Source organism: Sander vitreus, chromosome 24, assembly GCF_031162955.1.
Source record: "Sander vitreus isolate 19-12246 chromosome 24, sanVit1, whole genome shotgun sequence".
Lineage (NCBI taxonomy): Eukaryota > Metazoa > Chordata > Actinopteri > Perciformes > Percidae > Sander > Sander vitreus.
Genome location: NC_135878.1, coordinates 14,623,799 through 14,650,144, shown reverse-complemented (window position 1 = coordinate 14,650,144; position 26,346 = coordinate 14,623,799). Strand labels below are relative to the sequence as shown.

The 26,346-nt window shown below is 43.3% G+C and overlaps 1 protein-coding gene across 1 annotated transcript in view; it reads left to right on the top strand.

The window, feature by feature from the left end:
* The first annotated feature begins 743 nt into the window (after nt 1–743).
* Nucleotides 744–26,346, top strand: part of LOC144512991 (plakophilin-4-like) — a 49,966-nt gene continuing 24,363 nt past the window's right edge. The window contains exons 1-5 of the mRNA XM_078244030.1: nt 744–1,083; nt 15,917–16,029; nt 19,377–19,411; nt 20,508–20,624; nt 24,678–24,832. Coding sequence (XP_078100156.1) covers nt 838–1,083; nt 15,917–16,029; nt 19,377–19,411; nt 20,508–20,624; nt 24,678–24,832 — 666 coding nt within the window. The 5' untranslated portion in view covers nt 744–837. The remainder of the gene's footprint in view (nt 1,084–15,916; nt 16,030–19,376; nt 19,412–20,507; nt 20,625–24,677; nt 24,833–26,346) is intronic.

Sequence of the window (26,346 nt, the reverse complement as noted above, 5' to 3'; positions counted from 1 at the left end):
TTGTCGCGTGGGAAATGTAGTAGCTGCCACGGCCGCCAGCGGGAGGATGGATGCGTAACAGGACGGATCGAGCCAGCTGTGGCCTGCTTCTAACAGCAACATCTGGCCGGTGAGTCGCACTGACGTCCGCCGCAGCTTGCCTGCCTGCCTGCCGGGCGGGCGGGCAGCTTGTGTGAAACCAGGCACGGAAACAGACAGGGAGGCTCGGTGTCAGTGCAGCCTCGCTCCCTGCTCTCTGGTCGGGTGAGTCGCGGTGACCTCGTCCTTGGCTGCCGGATGGCGGTTGAGTGATTGATGTGCACGTTTGACAGACAGGCTGCATTAAGGCGCATCGCGGATAGCTCAAGCTCTAATGTGGCTGGTGTGGGGGGGGGGAATCATGAACGTGACATACTGTTAAATGCCTAATGTGCAGCGTGCAATGCACACCTGCACATGTGATGCATAACCTTTAAGGTGAAAATATCGCTTTGTAGGGAAATCGTCAATACACATGCATCAGTGAGGGTTACATCCCCCCACTGGGTAGCCTATTAAAACAATATATGAATGAAAGCAATAGAATATTATTATGAATCCTTACAGAAATTGGTACTATAGCCTATAGGTGCATAAAAAGCAAGTCCCCTTTGGGGAGTTGTGGAAACATAGTGATCTTGTAAGGTCACCATAAATTCCCGACTAGTCTCTGCAGGGATATTAGAGAGGTTTAAAAACCAGAATAGCACAGAGCTTCGGGGGGGTCAAAGCAATTCCCCGCTGGATTATTAGAGCAGGTGAAACGCAATATGATGCCTGTAAACTCGCACTTTGACACACTCACAGGCCCCCAGGGGCATGACAGTGATTTTCTGTTTCACGGTGTATCCTCCTTGTCCACATCCTAACCGGCTTGTAGTCCTTCCACAGGGTCAGAGAGGGCTCGTCAGCAGCCAGCCGGCTCTGGACTACAGCGAGGAGATGGAGGAGGGGGAAGGGCCCGTGGCGGTCAGAGAGGGGCCGAGCGGTCATGGCCTCCCACCAAACGCCAGCAGCAGCAGCACCACCACCACCAACAACCTCCTGGCTTCTGTCAAAGAGCAGGTAGGAGGCACAAGATGCTGCAGTCACACCCATGTTGCGTGTGCTTTATTGTCTCACGATTAACATTTATTTAATTAGGACAATGGACATTAATCAACGCTATCTGTAAATGTGCCAGTGTTATAGCCAGATGGCTAATCATTTTCAATGAACTGAAGCTTCTCCTCAAAAAGTCAACTTCAGTATTTCACTTCCCCCCTCCCCCCCATTCCTTTGGGCTTGTTGACGTCCTCGCTATCGCTGCTTGGGCAATGTGTGAAAAGTTTGGACAGTCGTCTCTGGTTAAATCATGTCAAATGTAGGCCTAATTAATGTCTCACCGGCATACTTTGGCCGCTGAATGTTGCTATGAAACGACTGTCGGGGATCTGTTTTCCGCCACTAACTTTTTGACTAACTCCACTTAACTCATTGAAAAACGTCAGATTTGTTTTACATATTAACGTGGTAAAATCACAACAGAGACAGCTGCAGCGGCACTGTGAAGGCAGCCTCCGTCTCTCCGTCTGCCCCGCGCTGTTATTTTTATGCCTTTCTCTATCCCGTCATCACGGGAGTCTGTCTGTTCTCTCGCTCTTAATTATGCCTGGACAGTGGCCATGTTCTCTACTTAGTCCCTGGGTGTGTGAATACTGCACACTGCTATTTGAAGGCTTAAGATGTCTAAGAAAAGAGAGACTGCTCTTACTTTTTATCTGCAATCTCTTTGGATCAGACGAGAAAATGTGGGCCTTCCGATTGCTCTGATTTCTCAACTGATGTGAAGTTAGGGCTGTTTCCTTCCTTGATGTTGCTTGATGCCTCGAAAAAGCTCTGCCTGCTGCTGGAAACTCCCTCATTTCACACATGAGAATCCAGGACTGCTGCATCATTATCCCTTCATGTGCATTGTATTGCAGCGAAGGAGATGCATGTGTTGTGTTGTGCATTTGTAGCTTTCTCTGAAGACGTTATTATAAGAACATTCAAAATGATGCTATAATGCGTAGTTAGGCGTTCATACGGAGTCATCGTACCTCAGTAATAATCTCCAGAGAGAAAGAGCTGATTTCTGGATTTCTCTAACCGGGGAGCGCACGTTGATAACAGCACGGCAAGAAATGGATGATTAACAGCTAACAAACAACCCCTTATAACCTACAGCCGGATTGCAATTTCCAGAACGTGCAAGTTGCCAGAGAGCAAAACGTTTTATCATGTAGCTTGTCGCAGGTCGTTGAACAGTTTGCGACCAGTAAATGGAATCAATTTGCATCACCTTCCTCCGTGTTGAGAATGCAGGCGGCGGCACCGCCGAAGCGTCAAATCTACCACCTGGAGTTCTTCCACAGAAATGTCAAATTAGACATGCTAACTGGAGCACATCAGTTATTGCCTTCCATCGTGTTTGGGAGCCTTACGCGTTGCCACTTTGCTCTCATTTAGCCAATTCAAAGCGGGAGGGAGTGATAGACGTGAGCAGGGTAATACCAGAGCTGGAGATGTGGCAACTTGGTTACCTCTGAAACCAACGGCGTAGGTTCTGTTTCAACATTGACAGTTCGACCACAACATTTTTGAGCGTCAAACACTTTGTTTCCCGCATTCCGGTTGAATTGTGGTCAATTTGTGCCTTTTTCTGCATCCATTTATGGTCTGCAAATGAAATCGCATCTTTGTGGCTGGGTTGCTCAGTGGGTAGAGCAGGCGCACATATACTGAGAGGCTTATTTCCTGCATGTCTCCCCCTCACCCCTTTCTCACCTAGCTGTCCTGTCAAAAATTAAAGGCGGAAAAGCCCCAAAAAAAATAATCTTTTGCATCTTTATTTTTGGCGATGCTGTTGTTCTTGTTTTCCATACATGTTTTGAGCCCCCTGGATGGTTATTTTGTTACCTCTTTTGGGGAGTGTTACCTCTTTTGGGGAGGGGACAAATCTACCTCTTCTAAATATTGAGGGGGGGCATATACCCTGCATCCCTCCCCTGAAATCTACGCCTTTGCTAAAAACCTAGTGCACAGTTCACTTTTGTCACTCCTTGAGCAAACACTGAGAGATTGATTAGACGTTGAGACAACAGCTTGCAGCAAAGATGCTCCGACGCGAAAGATCTCGTCTGTAGCTTGCTGCTTGCATCAACGCTGGGAAACCAAGACGGAAAAACATGTCCCTGATATCAGCTCTAAACTGTTCACAGAGATGTCACAATATGCCAAAGTACCACGTTATAAGACCAGGGGTCTTCAGCATTTGTTAAGCCAAGGACCCCTTATGAGAGAGAGAGAGAGAGAGGGATTCATTTTTATTTATGTCCTAATTTTCCTTCAAGAATGAATTGTCAAGTGCTTAGAAGAGTGAGGGAAATGCATCTCCAAACACCAAAATGAACAAATATTACAACTGTAAATAGTGTAGATAGTTTTCCCATTGGTAATCTTTTTTGTATCCCTGTTAGGGGAAACAAAGCAAGTTCATCTTTCATTATTTCCAAAAACATAGAGGATCTTGTCCGCCAAAATGTTATCAGATACTCATCCGCGCACTTGTTTGGTTCCCCGTGGCAGCAGTCGCTCCCAGGTGTAAAAGCCGGGTCCCACTGTATGAATGTGACGCAAGGAGCTGCTAAAAAAGAACATGTCTGCTCAGCAAATCCCCTCCCAGGACAGAGAGGGGGCGGGGGGAGCTCAATAAAACAACAACAACTGGGCCACGTCAGCGCTCTCCACACTTGGATTGATTTTGACAAACGGGGCCAGAAACACTACGTGCGGCCGTCGGAGTGAATTTACCGAATCTCGATACGGATGATTGATGGAGACATGGGCGTAAATCCAATCTAACAGTAGGGGGGGGCAATAAACAAAATTTCTGAAGAGCAATTTTTGAAGGGGACACAAATAATACAGCCACAATTATACTCGTAGAAGACGTGTTCACAGAGGAAAGCCTTAATACTATCATTAGTGTAGCACGGAGACTTTACCATTATCCTTCTTTTCAGTGTTTCTCTTGATTCAATGAAATAGCTGACTATATTGACCAAAATATATAAAAGTATTTATTTATTTTTAAGTTGTTTACAATCAAGCCACAAAAATACCTTAAAACATAATGACTTATTTTGAAAAAGTGTTCCCATATAAAAGAAATACAATACTTTTGTACACTTGTTAAATTAGCTGATCATAATGTAAATGAGTAAGCCACTGGTAAAGCTCATCTGCTCACCCTGACAGACACACACCTCCAAAAATATGAACTGAGATCAACACACTTACCTGAGACTCTCCACCTGTCTGTCCCTGGTCTCCCTGAGACTCTCCACCTGTCTGTCCCTGGTCTCCCTGAGACTCTCCACCTGACTGTCCCTGGTCACCCTGAGACTCTCCACCTGTCTGTCCCTGGTCTCCCTGAGACTCTACACCTGACGGTCCCTGGTCTCCCTGAGACTCTCCACCTGACTGTCCCTGGTCTCCCTGTCCCTCAGGTCTTTCTGTCTCCTTTGCCTGTGACATAGTGACGTTAGTATTTCCATAAGCACCCATTCTTATAAAGATGTTACCAAATTGTCTTGATATGAGGACTTATTGTACTTACTTGGCGTTTTGGTGTACTGAAAAAGGATCTTATGTCTGTTTTTCATTTCTCTGTCATTTTATCTGGGCAACGACAAATCTTTAACGTCAGATGTCTAAATATGAGTTAGTTTCATAGGTTCACCACACGGTCATATTATAATTATAAAATGATCTTGCGTCCTCCACATAAATATTAGGTTTCTTCTGGGACAGAGGATATATATTTAACTGATCAGCCACTTAACTTCATATTGAGCAAAACACGACTGTAGATCTTCAATATTAACCCTAATATCAGTTCACACACATAACGTTAGGCTTATCGCCGTGGTAACGTTAGTTGTAGTGGGTGCATTTCTATCCAACAAGCTATTAAACAAGCTAGGTAACGTTACATTATATTACACTAACATAGCAAACTTTTTTGTCATGACTAATTCATTAATTCCTCAGCATCATTTCTATTTGAGAAAAGAAGAACTTCATCCGATGTTTAATGTGAATAAAACAGCCTTGAACCGCCTACTTACTACACTCCTGTCACTACCTGATGAGACTGTGAGTCTAGCGCAGATCCTGACGTACAGCAGGCAGTGGACCAAACCACTGTGAGGCAAGGGAGGGGGGACTCAAAATGTTTCTAAACTTAAAAAGCTTTTTTGGGGTTTGTATTGTTTTACTACTTACACAGATATTTTATCTGACCCCCCCTGGGATTTACGCCCTTGAATGGAGATGTGTGGCCGCTTTTCCTGCAAGAGGTTCGCCTCATATGAGCTGCACGGTCACAATCTGAATGTGAGGGTGAAACCGGCTCTGTCAATCCAGTTACGGCACCGCCCAGCGCTGCCCGCCGCTGATGATATCTGAGGCTACATTTACATCGCTACGTTTTGGTTTCTAAGCGTTAAGTTTTGAGCCAAAAGTGATCTCCGTGCACACAAGTGTTTTTATCTCCAGTAGAAGAACTAATCTCCGTTTAAACCAACATGCCCAAAACCTCATATCTCATCAACAGCATAAGCATATGCACAACGGCATAAACAGGAGGCAGCGTGGAGACTCCGCCCTATGCTAGTAGTTGTAGAGAAATGTTGGCGTCGGTGTCCATTGAGACTGCAACACATCCTCGCAGAATCCAAACCAAAACGGGTCTGAAGGGTTTCCAAATGTCTCCGGTTTAGGGGCTCGGAAACGCCAGAGCAGGGGGAATGAGAGGGGGAAACGCCAGAGCAGGGGGAATGAGAGGGGGAAACACAAGAGCAGGGGGAATGAGAGGGGGGAAACACAAGAGCAGGGGGAATGAGAGGGGGAAACACAAGAGCAGGGGGAATGAGAGGGGGGAAACACAAGAGCAGGGGGAATGAGAGGGGGGAAACACAAGAGCAGGGGGAATGAGAGGGGGAAACACAAGAGCAGGGGGAATGAGAGGGGGAAACGCCAGAGCAGGGGGAATGAGAGGGGGAAACACCAGAGCAGGGAGAATGAGAGGGGGAAACACCAGAGCAGGGGGAATGAGAGGGGGAAACGTATCAGACGATATTCATTTTTAAACCAAAACGTAGCGGTGTAAATGTAGCTTGAGGCACTAGTCTCGCATTGCTAGACCTTCCTCCGCAGTGCTGCAGAGGAGGGTCTGGCTAGTCCACACAGCATTCTGGAATAGGAGAAAAAAACGCGGTGGTTTGCTTATTTCTTTAAACCAATCTTAATCGTCTTGGGCGGCGCTAAACTCCGGACGCAGCGACGGTTGCAGGTTCGACTCCAACCTGCAGCCCTTTGCTGCATGTCATTCCCCCCCTCTCTCTCCCCTTTCATGTCTTCAGCTGTCTTATAAAAATAAAGGCCTAAAATGCCCCACAATGAAATCTTAAAAAAATGAGCTGATACATGGTTAAACCTCATTGGCCCAGTGTATCTCCGTGTGTACTTCGTCCACAGCAATCCCACCTATCGCTCCCAAAACGTCCCAGTTAGAGAGGAAATGCCCTAAACATATTCTTTGTAAATCTTTACGATCATTCCCTGCAAGAACCGAGCAGGTCTGCCTTGTTGCGCCATCCAATTTTTTCTTAAAACTTCCCATTTTCAGCGTGTAATGGTGCTCAGAGGTTCCGGTTAATGTTGCTCGATGCGACCGGAGTTTAAAACTAATTCAAAGAAAGAAGGAAGGAAGGTGAGGGACATCCGGCGGAGCTATTGATGTAGACTACTGAGGCACAAAACTGTTGCCGTTTGACATCTGCCTGGATTTGATAGCATGCTCTCTGTCATTTTTTTTGGAACGGAGCGCTTTTGATGGCCTGTAGATGCCGCCTGCCTTGTTGACTCAACGTCATGGGCGCTCAAGGTTGCGTGTCAGTCATGTTAGCGGTCAGCAGCAAAGTCCCTGTGACGTGGAGCAGGGAGCTGATTTCTCTTGTGGAAAATCAAAGAGGAAAATCCACCCTTGGGTCCTGTTTCAGGTCACATCAATCTGTGATGTTTCCTTCGTTTCCAGGAGTCATAGTGAACCCAATTTGCGTCCACCTTCCTCATCTACTTAGTGACTTCCACCGTCTCCTCGAGCATCAACTTGTTGCTTTTGCATCAAAGGTGGACGGATAAAGAGACGTAAAGTGCTTTAATGCATCAATGGGTACATGTGTTGGCGGAAAGAGCAAGAGAGATGTCAAAAACAAAAGCGAGAAGCGGAATTCTGGTGTATTGAGGCTATTGTGGGTGTAGTAACTGGTACCTCTGCTTTTCCTCTAATTACTATTTCTCCCTGTGTGATTGTTAAACGACGCGGTGCCTCTGAAAAGAAATTGAAACGCACACAATTAAAGTCGTGGCGTCGACAGACAGACGGTCATAAAATGAAAGGCTTCTCGGAGCAAAATGGGCCTGAAAAGAAGTGTCTCTTAAGTGTGAATGCTGCCTTTTATGATGGCGATTGGCGGAAAGAATGCACTTTAAAGTATTAAAATTGAAAGGACTCCATGCAAAGGCATGCAGTGGCATGAAAAAAAAAGACTCAAAGTACAAGTACCTCATTGTATGTCATCGACGGATATTGGTAAAAGGAATGCTTCTCGGAGCAGCAAAAATGGGCCTGAAAATAAGTGTCTTTAAGTCTGAATGCTCCATTTTTTCAGATGGTGTTTTTATAGCAAGAGCAGGAATGTGTCGCCGCGGCAGAACTAGGCCGAACATTTCACGGATATCACAGATGCAGTCTGGATAAAACCAAACTGCGGGGGCTATGATTAGACACGGCAAGGAGGAGTAAGACGCTGAGGTGGTTGGTGTGTCACTCGATAAGAGAGAGAAGAAACACTTTGTGACAGCGCACAATAAGCCACGGCGAATGGGCCAGTAGCCTCCAGCTGGTACGAGACATCGCCTGGCACGGCTCTGCATCGACCTGGCAGGGCTGGGCGTGTTCCCAGACGTCACGAGGCGACCGGCGCAGGGCGCCATGCGGCTCTGTTTGTCCCTCGAGGCGAGGCCCTAACGCGGCGAGGCTGGAACAAGGAGGGCTGTGTGTTCTCTGTCCTGTCTCTGTGCTGCTCTGAAACAGCGGTGGAAGAAGTATTCAGATCCTTTACTTGAGTAAAAGTAATAACACCACACTGTAAAAATACTCTGTTACAAGTCCTGCATTGAAAATGTTACTTCAGTAAAATTAAGTATCATCAGGAAAATGTAGTCAAAGTATTAAAAGTGTGTTTAATGGTCTAATCATCTCAGCTGGACTTGTAGGTCGTTATATTGTTGGCTAGTTTACTTTAGAATAAAACCTCAGATTTTATAAACTGCATGTGTTTTGTGTGCAGGAATCTTAATGTGTAAAGTAACTAAAGATGAATGTAGTGGAGTAAAAAGTACAATATTTCTCTCTGAAATGTAGCGGAGTAGAAGTAGAAAGCGGCATGAAAAGAAAAGACTCAAGTAAGGTACAAGTACCTCAACATTTGGACTGAAGTACAGCACTGGAGTAAATGTACTTAGTTACATTCCACCACCGCTCTGAAGTGATGTAAGGAGATGTCGAGGCAGAGTCAGCAGTGATGCTTTGACAGTTTGCAGCACGTTTGAGCACCATGTTGTCTGAACGGCCCACTGTTATGCCCCTTAAAGTACTGAATGTGTCAGTCTACATCTAGTCTATGTTCACGACGTTCCACTTCCGGGACTGCTCCGGTGCTGGCGGAAATCCTGCCAGATCTTTTAGGCCAGATGTCCGTAACCTTCCTCTTTCTTTGGGTTCCTTTTGTAAAATCCTTTACATAGATTGTGTAAGGCTGGGCTCAAAATGTTGTCTTTTTCTGCAGTTGCACAAATGCATTTCCATTTTGCAACATTTTGGAGCAGCTGCCTCAGAGCCACATCAGCCTAATAAGCGGACAAACATTTCTCCAATTAACTTGAAGTAATTGTGGCAGAAAAACATATTAACACTGCAAAATTAGTGGTGTGTTCCCAATTTCCTCATGAGAATCATTCAAGTTTTGACGCAGTCTAATGGCGCTGACACACAAACCCGATTATCGGCCGTCGGACTCGAGTCTGTTCGGTGTGTTCCGTGCCGTCGTCAGTCGGAGGAGCCGTCGGCTTTAATTTGGGCCGATTTGACATATTGAACCGGAAGGCGGGCAGTCGGACTCAGTGACCAATCTGATTGGTGGAGTGCTAACGTGGAAATGACGAGCTGGATGAGCGTGACGAACGCCTCTCAAAATCTGACGAAAATCTTTTAAACTGACCGTTGTCGATCTGAAATGAAGACAGATTCAGCAACTGCACGGCCTATTTCTCGCTTCGGTGAACTATTTTCGTAAAATATGAGATCGTATTCCGAACGAGCCGCCATTATGGTCTGGCTTTGAAATTCGGGAGAAGCCATACCCACGTGACGCGTTCGTCCAATCAGCTGCCGGTTTTCATTTTTTTGGCAAAAATACATTTTAGCGCCGCCTGCTGTGATGGAGACGTATTACGTCGAACGTACGCTCAAGTCGGCGTTGCTTCGGTGGGTTCCAAGGCACTTTTTGGACCGACTCGGGGTGGCAGTCAGCCCGACTGCCTTTTCTGCCTAAGGTTGGCCTTCGGGTTGGTGTGTCAGAGCCTTTAGATAACGTGATAATACATACAGTCCCCTGTAGGGGGCGTAACTTTGGGTTCAACATTTTGGGGGGTTTGAGATCTCCACCAATCTTCCCCAGTGGGTCCCGGGACATGTTTGCCCAGATAGGCAAACATGCAAATTACGCATAGGGGTAAATAACGCCTGTGATACTTGTTCATAGGTGTAAGAGTTTGTCTGAATTAATGTTTATTTTTCTGAGTAAATTTTGATTTCAGAAGCAGACTTGTTGCCTCTGAAATCAGGCCAGTTTACTTTGTTCAGCTGCGATAGCACGCAGCGACAGTCATAGTGCATGAGACACCAGCAAATAACCAACATGATGAGACCGATAACTAAATCGCTGTACACCCTCTGACTAAAGAGACTGTCAAGGCTCTGTGCATCACATGGCCAGAGCTGACCCAAATACAAAAGAGCTTTTATCAAGAGACGTAAACGGATGAAAAGCTGTGTGGATTCAAGTGTCTTTTGTAGTTTTTCAAAGGATTGGGATTTTAAGGGCTTTCAGCCTACTGTACTAGTAAACAATGAAATGTAGATAGATGGATAGACTTTAGTATTATTTCATGTTAATCACTGTGTCCCAATAAGACCAAAATCTGACATTTTTTGACATCTGTTTTAGCATATGAAAGTTAGTGTATGCAATGAAAACACCACATGAACATGTTAAAAATGCAGCAACAGCAAAAGACCAAACTGCAGCAGCGGTGGAAGAAGTATTCAGATCCTTCACTTAGTTAAAGTACTAATACCACACTGTGAAAATACTCTAAGTCCTGCATTGAAAATGTTACTTAAGTAAAAGTTTGTAAGTGTCATCAGGAAAATGTAGCAGAGTAGAAGTAGAAAGTGGTATGACAATAAAAGACTCAAGTAAAGTACAAGTACCTCAACATTTGGACAGGACAGTACTTGAATAAATATATTCAGTTACATTTCACTACTGCACTGCAGTTACTACAAGTGAGCTAGTATTTCGCCTGAAACAGTTAAGCTACGCTGCTACAGCTTGCCTCACCTTAAGATACATTTACACCCAAATGTTTCCCAATCTATTATCCATAATTATCCATCCACCACTGCTATTATAATTTGGAAATCTGTGTTGTCCCTACAGACATTGCACCAATCGTTTCTTTGCTTACTGATTTTTATTGATTTTTTTTTTTAAAGAGGAACAGCAACCACAATACTAACCTTACCAACTATTATAATAATAATAATAATAATACTAATAGAGGTATGATTAATGATAGTTTCTTGGGAGCGTTTTCTGAAGGATCGTCATCAGGACACACTGGATGCTGGTCACAAAGATACCATTTCCCTTTTTGGTGAAGTGCACTCCGTCTGCCAGAAATATTTTCCTGTCAAAATATCTCAGGAGGGGATGTTCAATGACTTCGCCGCCAAAGTTGCCAACAGCCTTTCTCATGCATTTGTTGACGGTCTTCCTGTCGACGTTGACCCTCCCTGGCGGTCCATTTCTCCACACTTGCCGCTCGTTGATACAGGAATATGCAATCGTCATTGACGGAAACTCGGCATTGAGCTGCATCAATTCCTGCTCCATTATGGATGCAAGTTTCTTGGCGGGCATCATTCCCAGATCGTTGCCACCAGCGTGGAAGACCAAGATGTCAGGGGGACTCTGAGCGTTTGACAACTCTGCATAAAAACGGGGGAGGACGCCACTCCAACGCATGCCTCCTTTGCCAAACCACTCAACTTTGGCATTAAGTCCAAAGTTCTCCCCAAAGTTCTCATACGCTGCTTCCTCCCCTCTTCGGATATAACTTGACCCGATGATCCATATCTTGGTGACTGCTTTTGTCTCTTTTTTTGTCCTCCTCCTTCCTCTGAAATGTGACGTGGATCACAGTGGAAGGGGCCTTTTTAGAGGTACTTGGTAGCTCTGTGTCTTTCTCCTCTGAATCTATGATCACCCTTTCTGGGGAGGAGATCCCTGGGATTCTTTTGCTGTCCTTTGTAATTTCACCGTACAACCTTTTTATCAGAGGTCTACCTAAACAGATCTTCCTCCTCTTCTGTACGGGAGAGGTGCTGTCTGGGCTTCTGTTACTACTCTGTGAAATTTCAGCATAGACCCTCTTTCTTTTTTCCAGAGGCTTGATGTGGGCAAGTCTAGATTGATCCCTGTCAGATATTGACAGAATGTGTTGTGGACTTTGAGTCCCAAAGGAGGATCTTTTGGATAACTGGTTTTCTGAGGGTGGCTCCTGGGTTGGCTCAGCGTCAACCTCATCTGAGCTCAGACTTTGCGGACAACAGAAGTCTATCAGATGGCTCATTGTAACAAAAGCATGTTGCAACACTTGGCTGGGTGTTATTCTCTGAGTAGGATCCAGCTGCAGCATCTGCTTGACCAGCTCCACAAAGTTCTCCAGGTCAGCCTTATCCCTCATGGTGTCCGCTTCTGACAGACGCCTGTCTGGCTTCTGCCGGACTTTCTTCAGATCCTCCAGGGAGCCGAACATGCAGTCGATCCACGGGATGCGTCCGTACTCGTGTGGCGTCATGAGTTTCCACATATTTGGTCTTCCGGTAAAACTGACTTGTTTTGAGTCCAGCGCTGAGGAAGTACCCTGGCAGCTGAATCTCAGTTTGCGCTATCTTCCAAATCATCTCATAGTCACAGCTCCCAGGGTAAAGCGGGAAGCCTAGGAACAGCTCGGCAGCAATGCAGCCCAGGGACCACATGTCTATGGCCTCGTTACAGGGGAGACCCAGAATGGTCTCAGGAGCCCGGTACCACCGGTGCTGAATACATGAGCCCTGCTCTGCTTTTGAGGCATGGCAGGCGGAGCCAAAGTCAATCAGTTTTATCTTTAATGGCTGCCGTACATGGTCTACCAGCATAATGTTCTCAGGTTTGAGATCTGAATGAGCGATCCCTAAGTTCTTCAGGAACTGCAGAGCTGTGGCCACCTGATGTAAAATAGGCCGGACGTCTCTTAGGGGAAGTGACGAGGTCGGTCTCATATTCACAAATTCCTTGAGATTCATGTCCAGCAGTTCAAATTCTTGACAGAGATGTGCTCTGTAGATGAATGAGCTGTCCCACCTTACAAAGTGCCACGTGTCTGGGTCGAACGGCCTCAGCTTTTGCAGGATGGAATCCTCTTCTTCTGCCGTAGTCGCTGAACGTTTCTTCGTTATCTTTACAGCCACCGTCTCATTGGTGGCTGACTTAACACACTTGGCGACTTTCGCAAAGGCTCCTTGTCCAATTAAGTCCAGGACTAAGTAGTCTGAAGACTCGGAGGAGAGCTGGCTTCCTCTGATGACTTGGAGGTCCGTGTCCAAAGAGGCAGCAGAGCAGGACTTCTCAGCCATTTTATAATGGGGAACCTGCTGCTTGTAACTCAGAGCTACAGGTTAGGGATACTTTTCCAAACTAGTTTGAATGAGACGGTTAGAAACGCCAACAGCTAATCCTGACTTGTGTTCTGCACACAGAAACAAAGGCCAGTTGACCGATATGGTGAAGATTTCGGTGTATGATGTGTTGGTTGTGTTCTGGAACGTTTGGCACTATTGTGTCATATTCCACTGAACACTCAGGTCATCATGGTGAAGGAGTCCTACTTGAGCTCTGATGCTACATTTACATCACTACGTTTTGGTTTTTAAGAGGAGCTCTGAGCCAAAACCAATATCCGTGCACCAAGTGTTTTTCATCTCCAGTAGATGAACTAATCTCTATTTAAACTAACACGCCCAAACCTCATATCTCATCAACATGGCTATACAGGACATAAATAGGAGGCAGCCTGTATACTCCGCCCGTTGCTGGTAGTTGGCATGGTAACGTTAGTAGCTTTAGTCTCAGAGAATGAGACGTTGTGATTGATAAGAACCAATCAGGTGATAAAACGTTGGCGTCAGTGCAGGTGTTGCCAAAGGTCTTCGAAATCAAAGAGAGGGTTAACATTTCCTGCTACAGATTGGTGGGACGTGGTCAGAAAGAACAGGGGAGACACTTTGTTTCTCCCACTATGCCTCTAGAGTCCGAAGCTAATCACAGTCACTCGCTCTAACACACACACACACACACACACACACACACACACACACACCATAAATCCCGCTTAAATGTACAATCTATAGACAACTTGGCTTACTGTGTCACAGTAATCAAAGCGCCCTCATCAGACCTTTCACTCTGACTGAGAGTATTTTTCAGAACTACTTCACAACGGTTTCCTGGGAAGCACTGTGTTTTCCAGCTGGGTGGTTTTCATATTTAGACATTATTTGCAGACAGCTAATTCTCCAGTGGACCTCCGTGTTGACACACCAGCTGTGGTTCCGAGAAGATTTATGAAGCAGCTGGGAAGCCTCTAGTGTTATGTAACAGAATACAGAGGAGGGAGTGCCAAAACTACCGGCTCTCCGACCACAATCGGCAAACATCTGCTCTACTGTCATACCCTTGACCAAGGCGTTGGATCCGTATCCAGCTCGTAGTGTTTTCAATAAGTGGGGCATATTTTAGGGTTGTGCAGCAGAGTATTCAGATCCTTTACTTAAGTAAAAGTACAAATTTAACACTGCAAAAAATACTGAAAAGACTCAAGTAAAGTACAAGTACCTCAACATTTGTACTTAAGTACTGGAGTAAATGTACTTAGTTACATTCCACCGCTGGTGTTGTGGTGTTTGGGTTGTCAAAATTGCCGAAAGTACACTCTGATGGCTACATTTCATGCCTATTTTGAGATAGATATCACAATGTTTCTGTGCCTAATCACATTTTGGAAATGTACAAACTAATACCAGTTAAAATAGTCTCTTTTTATGTTTTGTAGTCATGAAGACATCTGGGGTTTCAGGGGTAAACAAGAGGACACTTGGCCGTTTATCAGTGATTCACTTAAGTGCTGAAGTGCTGTGCCAACTGAGCATCTGATTCACATTAACCTTCAGGACACACACGCATCCATCCCTTGTTTGGTAGGTGGTACAGCTCGAAGAGTGAGACCTGAAACAGAGAAACAAGTAGGCATGAAAGTCTCAATGTGTATAAAATCAAACTGTCTTCACGCAATTGGATATAGTTATCTATAGTCTTAAATTCCCAGGGAAAAACAGGTGAGTCGTGGTGGACGGAAGACGAAATGTGTCTTACATTTGAATTTGACTGCTGTCAAAAGTCCTACAAAAGTTTAAGTTTGACTTTAAAACTTGCAATATTTACTTTCATCCCCATATTAGTCTCGCATAGCCAGACCTTCCTCCACAGCGCTGCAGAGGAAGGTCTGGCGAGTCCACACAGCACTCCTGGATGGGAGAAAAACGTGCTCTGGTTTATTGGCATTTCTTTAAACCAATCACAATGGTCTTGGGCGGCGCTAGGCGCCGTACGGAGCAACGTCACCTCTGCAAAAAAGCCTCGGGAAGGAACTTGTTTTGGTGGAACGTGTACGTTCAAAAGTAGTTTTAGTCGTGCAACAGAAAACTGATTGGACAGATAGTCTAGCTAGCTGTCTGGATTTACCCTGCAGAGATCTGAGAAAAGGTTAACCATAGTCCTCATAAATCCAACACAAGAACGCCAACACAAAAGAAAGCACAATGTAACGGATATCCGGCCGAAATAAGTGAAATGCAGCGGAGTTTCAGTCGGCAACGGAGCAATCCCGGAAGTGGAACGTCGTGGATATAGACTATCCCCATATAGACCCAAAATGTCAGACCGCTGCTGTGTATGTTTCTTGGATTGTTTCCACTCAGTCTTCCTCTAAATTTACAGAAATGGCACAATAATGAATGTAAGCCCCCCCAGACCCCTGCGGCCCATTCTGAGCCAGGAAAACCCCTGACAGACCCTGGTGCAGGGCTACCTGCCGCTCGGACCCCGGGCGCTGTCCTCAGCTGCGGGTCCTCGGCTCAGACACAGGTCTAGGGTTTTAAACCTTGAATCCACTTTAGCAGTCTCTCAGTGCGCTCACAGCAGGTGAGAGAAATCAGTCGAGTCATTCAGGACAAATACAAAATGGGTTTAACATGTAATTCTAACTGGCATCAAATAGGGCTTTAAAAGGAGGCTTAAATTGCAGCGTCGTGGTGGGTGTCGGCACTGTCGGGTTATGACTGCCATAACTGTCTTTCCCGTAGGAGCTTCAGTTTGAGCGGCTGACTCGGGAGCTGGAGGAGGAGCGGCAGATCGTGGCGAGCCAGCTGGAGAGGTGCATGCTGGGAGCTGAGTCCCCAGTGGGAGACAGTAGCAGGTAGATTTGACGGCATGTTTTTTTTTTGGATTGAATCACAAAAGATGTATCTTATTCTCCATTAAATAAGAGAGAAAGTATTGATACAGTCATTTATTTACTTTTTTTAATCATATATAACCTTTCTTCAAATAAGGTTGATGATAAAATGTTATTTTAAGTTCTTAAGGTCTACTGGCTCTTCTCTGTAAGACTAATTGCACTTCAGATGTCGACTTTTCCGAACATTTCTTAAATGTAAGTCCCAAAATGCACTCAAAACACAATTTCTGTCTTAAGTGTCATGCGTGGTTGCAGACCGCTCTGTCAAACCACATAATAGTGACGCTTGTCTTCATGAGGAACGATGTTCAGATACTTGACCGTCACATTGGGCTGTCACAACCTGGGTACGTCACTTCTGAACAGAAAACAGAAACCTTCAGATCCACAAAACAGCCACACAATGTATATGCATGAAGAGGGACTATTTTGACATTGAAATAGTCAAGATTAGGGCTGCACGATTATGGCCAAAATGATAATCACGATTATTTTGATCAATATATTGATCACCATTAATTATCACGATTATTTGTTGATTTTAACCAAAACAAATTGTATTGTCACATAGGTTAATTATAACTACTTTCACATCCACATTGTGCTACATTCCTCCTTTGTTGAAGGATACTATGAAGGAGCCATTTCAGCTGTTGTGCGACCGCTTTCCAAACATGCGCGTTTGCCGTGAAAAGATACAGGCAGCGCAATTTTCTGTTCACGTTAACACCGCACCGGTGCCCGGTATCTACCGGACGAAATAGCAACGCGGATTACGGTGCCACTTAAATGTCTGTGTTGCGCTCTGATGCTCCAAAACAGACATTAGAGGCAACAGAAACATCGCTGCATGTCACGCTAGTAAACACTAATAACACGTTACACAGCAGCTAACGTTAGCCTACCGTTAGCTACAGTAGTAACTGGATTAAACACGGCTAAAATGCTGGCAGCTAAACGGTGTAGTGTGACTGTATTTCACTAGAGAGGATTCCAACAGCGGGGCGTACAACAGTCTGCAGCTAAAGCTATTAGCTAAAAGACTCAAACTAGCACTGGTCACTGCTGTTGGGGGGACAAAATGTTGCGTTTACTGGTAAACTGGTAAACCTCGTGACGACGTATGACAGACTGCTATCTGTTGTGGAATTTTCCTCACGTTACTCTGTCCTCTGAGACTGTCTACATCTAAACTAAGATGCACGGTGCAGGGAACCACTCTGATTGGCTCATGGAGGCACGTGTTCAGAGAGTGGTTTACGGAGCTTTGGAAAAAAAAATACTTTGTTACAGAGCGTTCTATGAACGGAATGGAGCATTTTAAATATCCATAATAATAAATAATCCATATCACAGTATCCAATAACCTTTGATTTTGTCCATAATCTTGCAGGGAAAAAATAGAGATGGTCTGATACCATTGTTTGCTTCCTGATGCCGATTCCGATACCTGAACTTGCGTATCGGCCGATACCGATCCAATACCAGTGTGTCATATATTTTATTATGTTTTAACAGCTGTACACTACTATCCCTGTATGGATGTGATATGATTTCTATCTTTGTTGTTAAACTCTTTGTGAAACATTAACAAACATTCTTTTATTATCCAGTTTGACAGTCAGTCATAATGGAAAAAGAACATGAATAAACTACTTTAAAGAAGATTTCCTTCAGGGCTAAACTATGTGGTATCAGATCGGTGCATACACTCCAGTACTCTCCGATACCGATACCAGCATTTTGAGCAGTATCGGAGGCTTTTCCGATACTGGTATCTACGCTATTAGAAAAGTCTGCAGAAATATGGGCTACTATATCGTCTTAAAGGATAACTACCGTTTTTTTCAACCTGGACCCTATTTTCCTATGTTGTGTGTCTAAGTGACTGATGGGAACAACAATCTTTGACATTGGTTTAGTATTAAGCGAGATCGCTGCTGGGCAATTGTCCAGCTTGTATTTACTTTCACAAAAGTTCTTGTTTGGCCGCTGACTCAGATCTGCTCAGATTAATATTTTGTGTCTGACAACATTATGGAAAGGATTTCTAAGGAGGTCGACCTTTCTGTTAAAGAGTAAGATCCTTTTTTTAAACATAAAAACATCTGCGAAATTGCGTCCGCTAAACCCACCAGACTCCATGTAAATAAACAGTAATTTTAGCCTCGTAAAATACACTTCATTCAAAGTCGACAGAAACAAAATAAAACTATGAAAAGCCGTTTTGGGTCGTCTTTCCTCTTTTCCAACCATCACAACTCTAGTTTTGGTTGAAATAAACACATAGTTTACCGATTTACACGTGAAAATATGTTGGCTCTTTACACGCTAAAAGTATTGCTTTTTAAATGGAGTCTGGTGGGTTTAGCGCTAGCGACTTCAGAGCTAAACAGAAAATGTCTTAAAGAGGTTTTAAAGGTCTATCTCTGTAGGGATCCTTTCCATAATGTTGACAGACACTTAGAATAATAATCTGAGCTGCCGACTGCAGCGATCTCGCTTAATACTGGACCAACGTCAAAGATTGTTGTACCCATCACTCCCTTAGAAACAAACGCATAGGAAAATAGGGTTGGTTTCCGGGTTGAAAAAAACGTTAGTTACCCTTTATTATGAAGGAATTTTCTGTAATGATTTTTCATTTTTTGGGATTAACAGAAATGTGCGTAAACTTAACGATGAAATGGTACTGGTAATTTTCTGCCAGGACATTATCCGTTTTTGTACGGATTTTTGCATAAAGTAAAAACTGGTCTTTTGTTCTTGTTATGAGAGGAAATGATTGGCTTCTAGCTGCAGGTGTTTCCTTAGCCCAGAGAACACAGCGCTGAGCGTCAGGTTATATAACATGTCTGATCCCCAGCTGGGATCAACTCACTTTCATCATTTTATCAATTTGAAAAGTAAATTGAAATCCACACAGTAATGAGAGAGGCTTGGTAAGAAATGTTTTTGAGGCAAAAGATTTCTTTATATATATATGTGTGTGTGTGTGTATATATATATATATATATATATATATATATATATATATATATATATATATATATATATGTATATGTGTGTATATATATTTATATTTGTGTGTGTGTGTGTATATATGTGTGTGTGTATATATGTGTGTGTGTGTATATGTATGTATATATATATATATATGAATGTATTAAACATTTGAAACCCTTTGTTCCTGGATGATTGTCGATTGATTGAATGTCGTATTCGGCCATGACTCCGATTTGATTTCTTGTGTCTCTCTCTGCTTTCTCCTCTCCTCCACTTCCTCCTCATTTCGTCTGCCGAAGCTCATCCGAGAAGTCGTTTGCGTGGAGATCTGCAGGTACGATTTCTCACTTTTAACCTGAAGTTTTATTTTTAAAAGTGATTTTTATTTTATTTTTTAGGAAGATAAAGTTACAGGAAGATGTCTGCTTCCGATTCAAAACCACAAGGTATAATATAAAGTGTTACCATCTTATACTGCAAACAAAAGGTGCTACAGCTTAACATTAGATCACATCTATATGATTTCAGCCCCAAAGAAAGCATTGTTTTTTTTTTCGACATAGAAAGACAATTTTAGACTCCAAAGGGCTGAAAATTGCCTGAATGCAGCACCGGCCGCTGAAGCAAAACAACCCAATGTTACCGCCAGAATCTATGGGCTTTCAAATATACCCATTTACTATTGTGGTACAGATATGTCTACTCTGTTTCCTGGGCCATTCTTCAATGTCTGCTTTCCAATAAAACAAAAGGGTCATAAAAATGCTGTATTCTTTTGTGTCAAAGAATCGATACATTTAATATCTGTGATTAAGGGGATTCGGTCTGCAAAGGTGATGTTGCGAAAGTGTTGCTGTACAGACTTTGTTTTGATATTGTATGGTACCGTATTGTAGGGAAATGTCACTTTTCCCAACAGTCTACCCAGGACTTGCTGATTGTTTTTAACTTTTATTTTATTTATTTTTTTATTAAGTGACGCAGCACAAGACAGGTGAGGGACAAAACAAAGACAAGACTACATCATGTAATAGAAAATAATCCATGTGTGAACAATTGAGACACTAAAACTAGACAAAACAAGACAAACAAAATGTTGAGGGTGCTGATTGGCAGTTTAGTGTGTGTGTTTGTGTGCGCATGCGTGCATGGTGTGTGTGTGTACATGCATGTGTGAGAAAATGAGTGCGAGTGTGTTGATGAAGCGGACAAAGGGGAATGATTTGGGGGAATTGGGACAGGCGAAGGGAAAAGTACAAGAGATTAAGCAAATGAAAAGAGGGCCAAAAACTAAAAACTCACATTGAGAAATAAGTCTGGTTGCATAAGAGAAATAAATAAACAGAAAACATTTCTTATTTTCTTATCCCCCTCTTTACTTTAGCCTTTCTGTACATATGTTTTGAACCTAACGCCAGATGCTTCTGCAGGTGGAGAGTCGCAGGGCGGAGTCCTGAAGGCTTCTGGATGTCCGGGACGTCCCCTGGAGGCGGAGGACGGGCTCTACATGCCTGAACCGGACCGCGCCTCCCTGCATGACAGTGAGGGTCTGTTAAATGTACACACCACACGCTCTGAACAAACATTTAAAGCGTGTGTTGGAAGTTTATGAAGTCTACAGCAGAACACTTTATAACTCTTGACTGCACTGACTTGTAGGCTGCCCTTCAGCACTGGCACTTTACTTTTTAAACATGTATCTGTTTTAGTATGGGTTAAATTGTTATTGTGGGTGTGGGGGTGTGTCTACACTCTAACAAATATCTGTGTATTAACAGTTGTTGTATTTCGAAATTGTATCATTTGTGCTCTGACATCTTTTGTCCATCACAGAGGGTTTTGGGAGATTATAGAAGTCCACGTTGTCACTTTTTTTTTTAGAACTTTTTGAAGCTTCTGCCGATGTTTTTGTTGCTTTTTTTAACGTTGGTCGCTTTTTCCGACATTTGGGAAGTTTTATTCAACATTTTCAGAAGTTTACAACTGAGCAGCTTTGTATGAGAGAATTTTAGATAACAGAAAATGTGTATTTTAACTGTAGCATAACATCATTTGATGTGATTTAAAATTTTAAATCACGGTTTAAAGTCCGGGGTAATGTCCTGCCAGAACTGGTCTGGTAATTGAAAGGGGGATTTCATTCTTGCTTTAATTCTCTAGTTTGTTTGTTTGTTTGTTTGTTTTTTTTGCCGTTTTGTCTCCACTTTGCTGTCTGGATTTTATACTTTAGAAACGTCTTGTCAAAAAGAAGTTTCACGTACTGTATATTCACACCTGGGAGATCGGCGGTACAACCACCCGGCCCGTCGCTGTTGGACATTAGGCATCTTCACTGGAGCGGTTGACACTTCTCGGTCCATCAAACTTCCTCAAAGTGTGTTTAACCACAAAAACACGGGAGGCCGATGGAGCGAATCGTTGATGCAGTCAGTGCAGCTGGGAAGTCTTATGTGTGCAGGAGAAACTCAAATGTTTGAGTTTATTGAATTCATGCTCACAGTTAAACAACTGAATAAAAGAGCAGAATTTACATCAGGTTGGTTAAACGCAAGGTCTAAAGCCCTATTAAAAAAAAAAACATAAATATATACGTAATTACAAGGGGTGCATGATATATCGACTCAATATCATTATCGCGATATCACGTTGCGCGATATATCGAAAGTGTCGCGATAAGTATGCAATATTTAGTTTATTTTGTGGAGTGCTGCGTCCCGTCCGTCGGCTGTGTGGCTCAGTTGTGTTTGATTTAGAGCTTGAAACGCTGTAATGATCATGTTTCATTGGCCGGTTACCGTGCCACGTGCACGTCAGCGCACGGGTCCACTACGTGACAAACCCTATGGAGCGTACCACGTGACGTGTGTGTGTATTTCGACAGTGCTAGATAGAGACAACAAAACAGAACAAATCAGGGAAGAGAAGGAAAAGAAAGTGAGAGTGAAGGGAGTCAGTGGAGCGAAAGAACACGAAAGTAAGAAAATGAGGGGAGAAGTTGAAATAACAGATTATTATTATCGGTAATATCGGTTGGCTTTAAGCCTACAGATGTTGCACAGGCTAATGCACTATGCAAAACGTGTTGAATTGTGGCAAACCGCGCAAGAGGCAATACAACAAACCTATTTTCGCATCTTAAAAACCAACATATACAATATCGAAATTAATATCAGTATCGCAATATTCACAATCGATATATCACATTTTGTCAATATCGTGCAACCCTAATAATTACACACATGCACCTATACATTTCTAATCGCATACACATAAACAGCCATCCACCTAAAGCAGGGGGGTCAAACTCAACTTCACTGAGGGCCACACTGGAAATGAGAATCACAATAAGGGCCAGACATGTCCAGTTTACTGACATGCTTTATTTAACTGAAAAAGTGTTTTATTGCATGTCTCATGTAGCTTTCTCACGTACAGTTTGGTCGACGTAAAACCCTAAAAAAGTCGGCAAAAAAGTTTCTTAGCCATCATAGAATTTAGCAAAACATGAAAAACAAAGATTACATTTTTAAAAGCATGCTACCACACAGCGGACTCCCAGCAACCTGTTTCACAGCCTGAATATGTAAACTCTCTGGTTGTGGGGGGGATTTCTGAGGCTCAAAGTCAGCAAATCTGCCAAAATCTTCTTTAAGTGTCACATCATTACAGTGAATGACTTTTTTTGTGTTGTGCACAACTAGGCGGGCCAGTATTAGTTGTGAACCTAAATTGATATGCAGGCCGGATCAAAATTTGCAAGGGGCCAGATTTGGCCCCCGGGCCTTGAGTTTGACACACGTGCTTTAAAGTCTTGGACTTTAACATCAAACCAGAGCTTGAGCACACAAGTCCAACATTTAAATAGAGCATCTTTATCGACTGTACTGATTCTCAAAAGTCAGTCTCTTAGGGATCTTGAATCTTCTTTTCTCCCCAAGATGTGACTTAAACCATTGCAGGAAAAATAAGATGTACAATAAGATGTACAACACACAAAAAAAGAAACGCGTGATGTACAGCACATGCAACAGCAAACACAAAATCAAATGTCATTACACAAAAGGAAGCGATGCATCCAAAGGAAGAAAAAAAAAAGCCGGAAGCAACCCCTGAAGATTGTTCAACCTTCCTCTTATTACAATACATTACAATATCATCAGTACACATTTAACTTCCGAGTAGCTGTTTGAACATATTTGCCTTTGGTCTTATTTATATTCCATACGGTCGGAGTGGTCTGATAGTGTAAAAATATCCCTCACATGCTCCCTCTTCTTCATCCTCGAGAGAAAGTAGGCCAGCATTGTTGAAGCAGATTGTTCCAGCACAAAGGCTTAATGCAAATATCCATGTGCATGTGTTTATATGCATAATGCCTTTTAACAAGTTGGAAGCTGAGTGAGAGATAAGATGAGAAGAGAGAGAGAGAGAGAGAGAGAGAGAGAGAGAGAGAGAGAGAGAGAGAGAGAGAGAGAGATGAGAGAGATGAGAGAGAGAGAGAGAGAGAGAGAGAGAGAGAGAGAGAGAGGAGAGAGAGAGAGAGAGAGATGAGAGAGAGAGAGAGAGATGAGAGAGAGAGAGAGAGATGAGAGAGAGAGAGAGATGAGAGAGAGAGAGAGAGAGAGATGAGACAGAGAGAGAGAGAGAGACAGAGAGAGAGAGAGAGAGAGATGAGAGAGATGAGAGAGAGAGATGAGAGAGAGAGAGAGAGAGAGAGAGAGAGAGAGAGAGAGAGAGAGATGAGAGAGAGAGAGAGAGATGAGGAGAGAGAGAGAGAGAGAGAGAGAGAGAGAGAGAGAGAGACAGAGAGAGAGAGACGAGAGAGAGAGAGAGAGAGAGATTATTATCCTTGATGCTTTGGCAATATTATTTCTGACATTCATGCCAATAAAGCAATTTGAATTGAGATATATATATATATATATAGAGAGAGAGAGAGAGAGAGAGCGAGAGAGAGTGTGTGTCCACTGGGGAAATTTACATACATATACTTACAGTAAACGTAGCCACCTGTCAATTACACAGTTATTACATACACATACTGTGTAATTGTCAATTTTTTCTTTAAATAATCAGTTTCTTTGTTTAACCGAATTAACCGCTAACAGTAGCTAAGGTCTTTAGGGGTATGAATGGTAGTCGTTGATGTTGTTTAGATGTGCCAAATTGTGATTATATAAGTGATTATTGATCTGACTATATATTTTTATTATTATTATTTAAATAGTTGTTGGTACCTGACCCTAAACACGTTCATAGCAACAGAAACAACAAAGGGGGGGTACAATTAGAAAATGTTTTATGATAATAAGAGGCCTTGTTTACTTCCTAGGCTGTGTATTTGTGTTATTACATTATCTGGGTCACATGACAGATATATATATATATATATAAAAACCAAAAGATGTACCTCGGGATTGTTTAAAAAAAAAAAAAAAATAAATAAATGTTTTTAAATTGGACCGAAATAGACAGTTGTATTGTTGATCGCAATTATTTCTGAGACGATTCATTGTGTGGCAATATTTTTTGGATTGTTTAGAAAATGGAACAATGACGGCGCAGTGTTTCCTCACCTTCTTCTCTCTCTTTCCTCTCAGGCTCCGGAGGCCACTCGGCTCAGATGACCTCGTATTCCGACAGCGGCTACCAGGACAGCAGCGTTAGTTTTTACAGCAACCAAAATGTGGTGCGTTCGGAGCCCCGGGCCTCAATATCGAGAAGCCCGAGAGCCGAGGGTCAGGCCTCTGGGCAGGTAGGCCGGATCTCCACAGGGTTACACCGTCACACATTTCATTGTTTTTTGTTTATATTCGTGAACGTCCGTTACATTCAAGCCGCTGCCTAATGAGTTAATACAAAGCTTAGTCTCGCAGCTAAGCTCCGGACGGAGCCACGGTGCCTCTGCTAAATAGTCTCAGGAAGGAACTTGTTTTGGTGGAACATGTGTACGTTCAAAAGAAGTTTTAGTCGTGCAACAGAAAACTCAGATTGGACAGATAGTCTAGCTAGCTGTCTGGATTTACCCTGCAGAGATCTGAGGAGCAGTTAACCATAGTCCTCACAAATCCACCAGAGGTTAGAACGCCAACACAAAGAAAGAGGAAGGGGACGGACATCCGGAAAGAGGGACATCCGACGCAATTTCCGGCGGCACCTGAACAATCCTGGAATTGGAACGTCGCCGATGTAGACAAATACAAAGCTAATTGAGCCTATCAGCTCCACAAAACTCTGCCTGTGTTTCTCAGCATGGCTATGTTTAAGAAGTGGTGTAGTCCGGCGACTTTCGCGCACACAACAAGTCAAAAAGCGCTTGACGTAGGGCGATTGTTTTTCAGAAAACTTTTTTCAACTTAAAAAAGCACTCACGACTTTTTTGAAAACCCGGTTTACTCCACATTAGGATATAATGTAAAACAGACGCTGGCAGCTTCAAAAAGACGCCAAGTGTGACCATAGCCTTAAAATGCTAATTTAAACATCTACAGTACACTTTGTACCGCTCTAACATGAAGATCACTTAACGTGATTGAAAGCTCCGGTACAGCTGCCTAATTGAACCTTGCGGTGAGATTGTTTCCCCAAATGACGAATCATATTGTACTTCTTACACGTTTCAGAAATATCTGGTTGTTGTTGTTTTTTTATCGTGAATTACAGTTTTCATCTGTAGAGTAGCGACAGCTAGTCAGGGGGCTCAATAATTACTGTCACGAACGATGAAGAACGTTGGCTAAAAACCCCTTCACATCAAAACTGAGTCTTACCTTAAGAAATGTTTCAAACTGTGTCATATTATCCTTTCATTGTGGCTAATAATTATACTCTCTTTGCATGACAGCAGAAACAGGAATGGCAGATAATAGTGAGCCCGTTTTGAATTCCTCTCCTAATTTATTCCAAACCCAGCGGCCTCGCCGGATGGTGCTTACATGTCTCGGCTCTCAATTTTCCTTCGAGGGCGTTCGAGGCTTTTGATGGATTAAGGCGGCACAGATCAGCATCCAGTTGGCGGAGTCTTTAATTGAGGGATATTTTACATTTGGCATTAAGGAGGAAAAAGGTAGATCTTTATCACCGCCAAATATAAAACATATTCCGTCAAATCTTCCCCGAAACGTGAAATATTCACTACTCGCAGAGCTCAGCCGGCAGTATAATGAATGGAGACGTTTATTCAAAGGCACGCGCGCGTTCACTTACTTGGACAAATGGTAAAAGATAATGATGCCCTTTTCGTCAGACGTGATATAGCATCAATGCCTC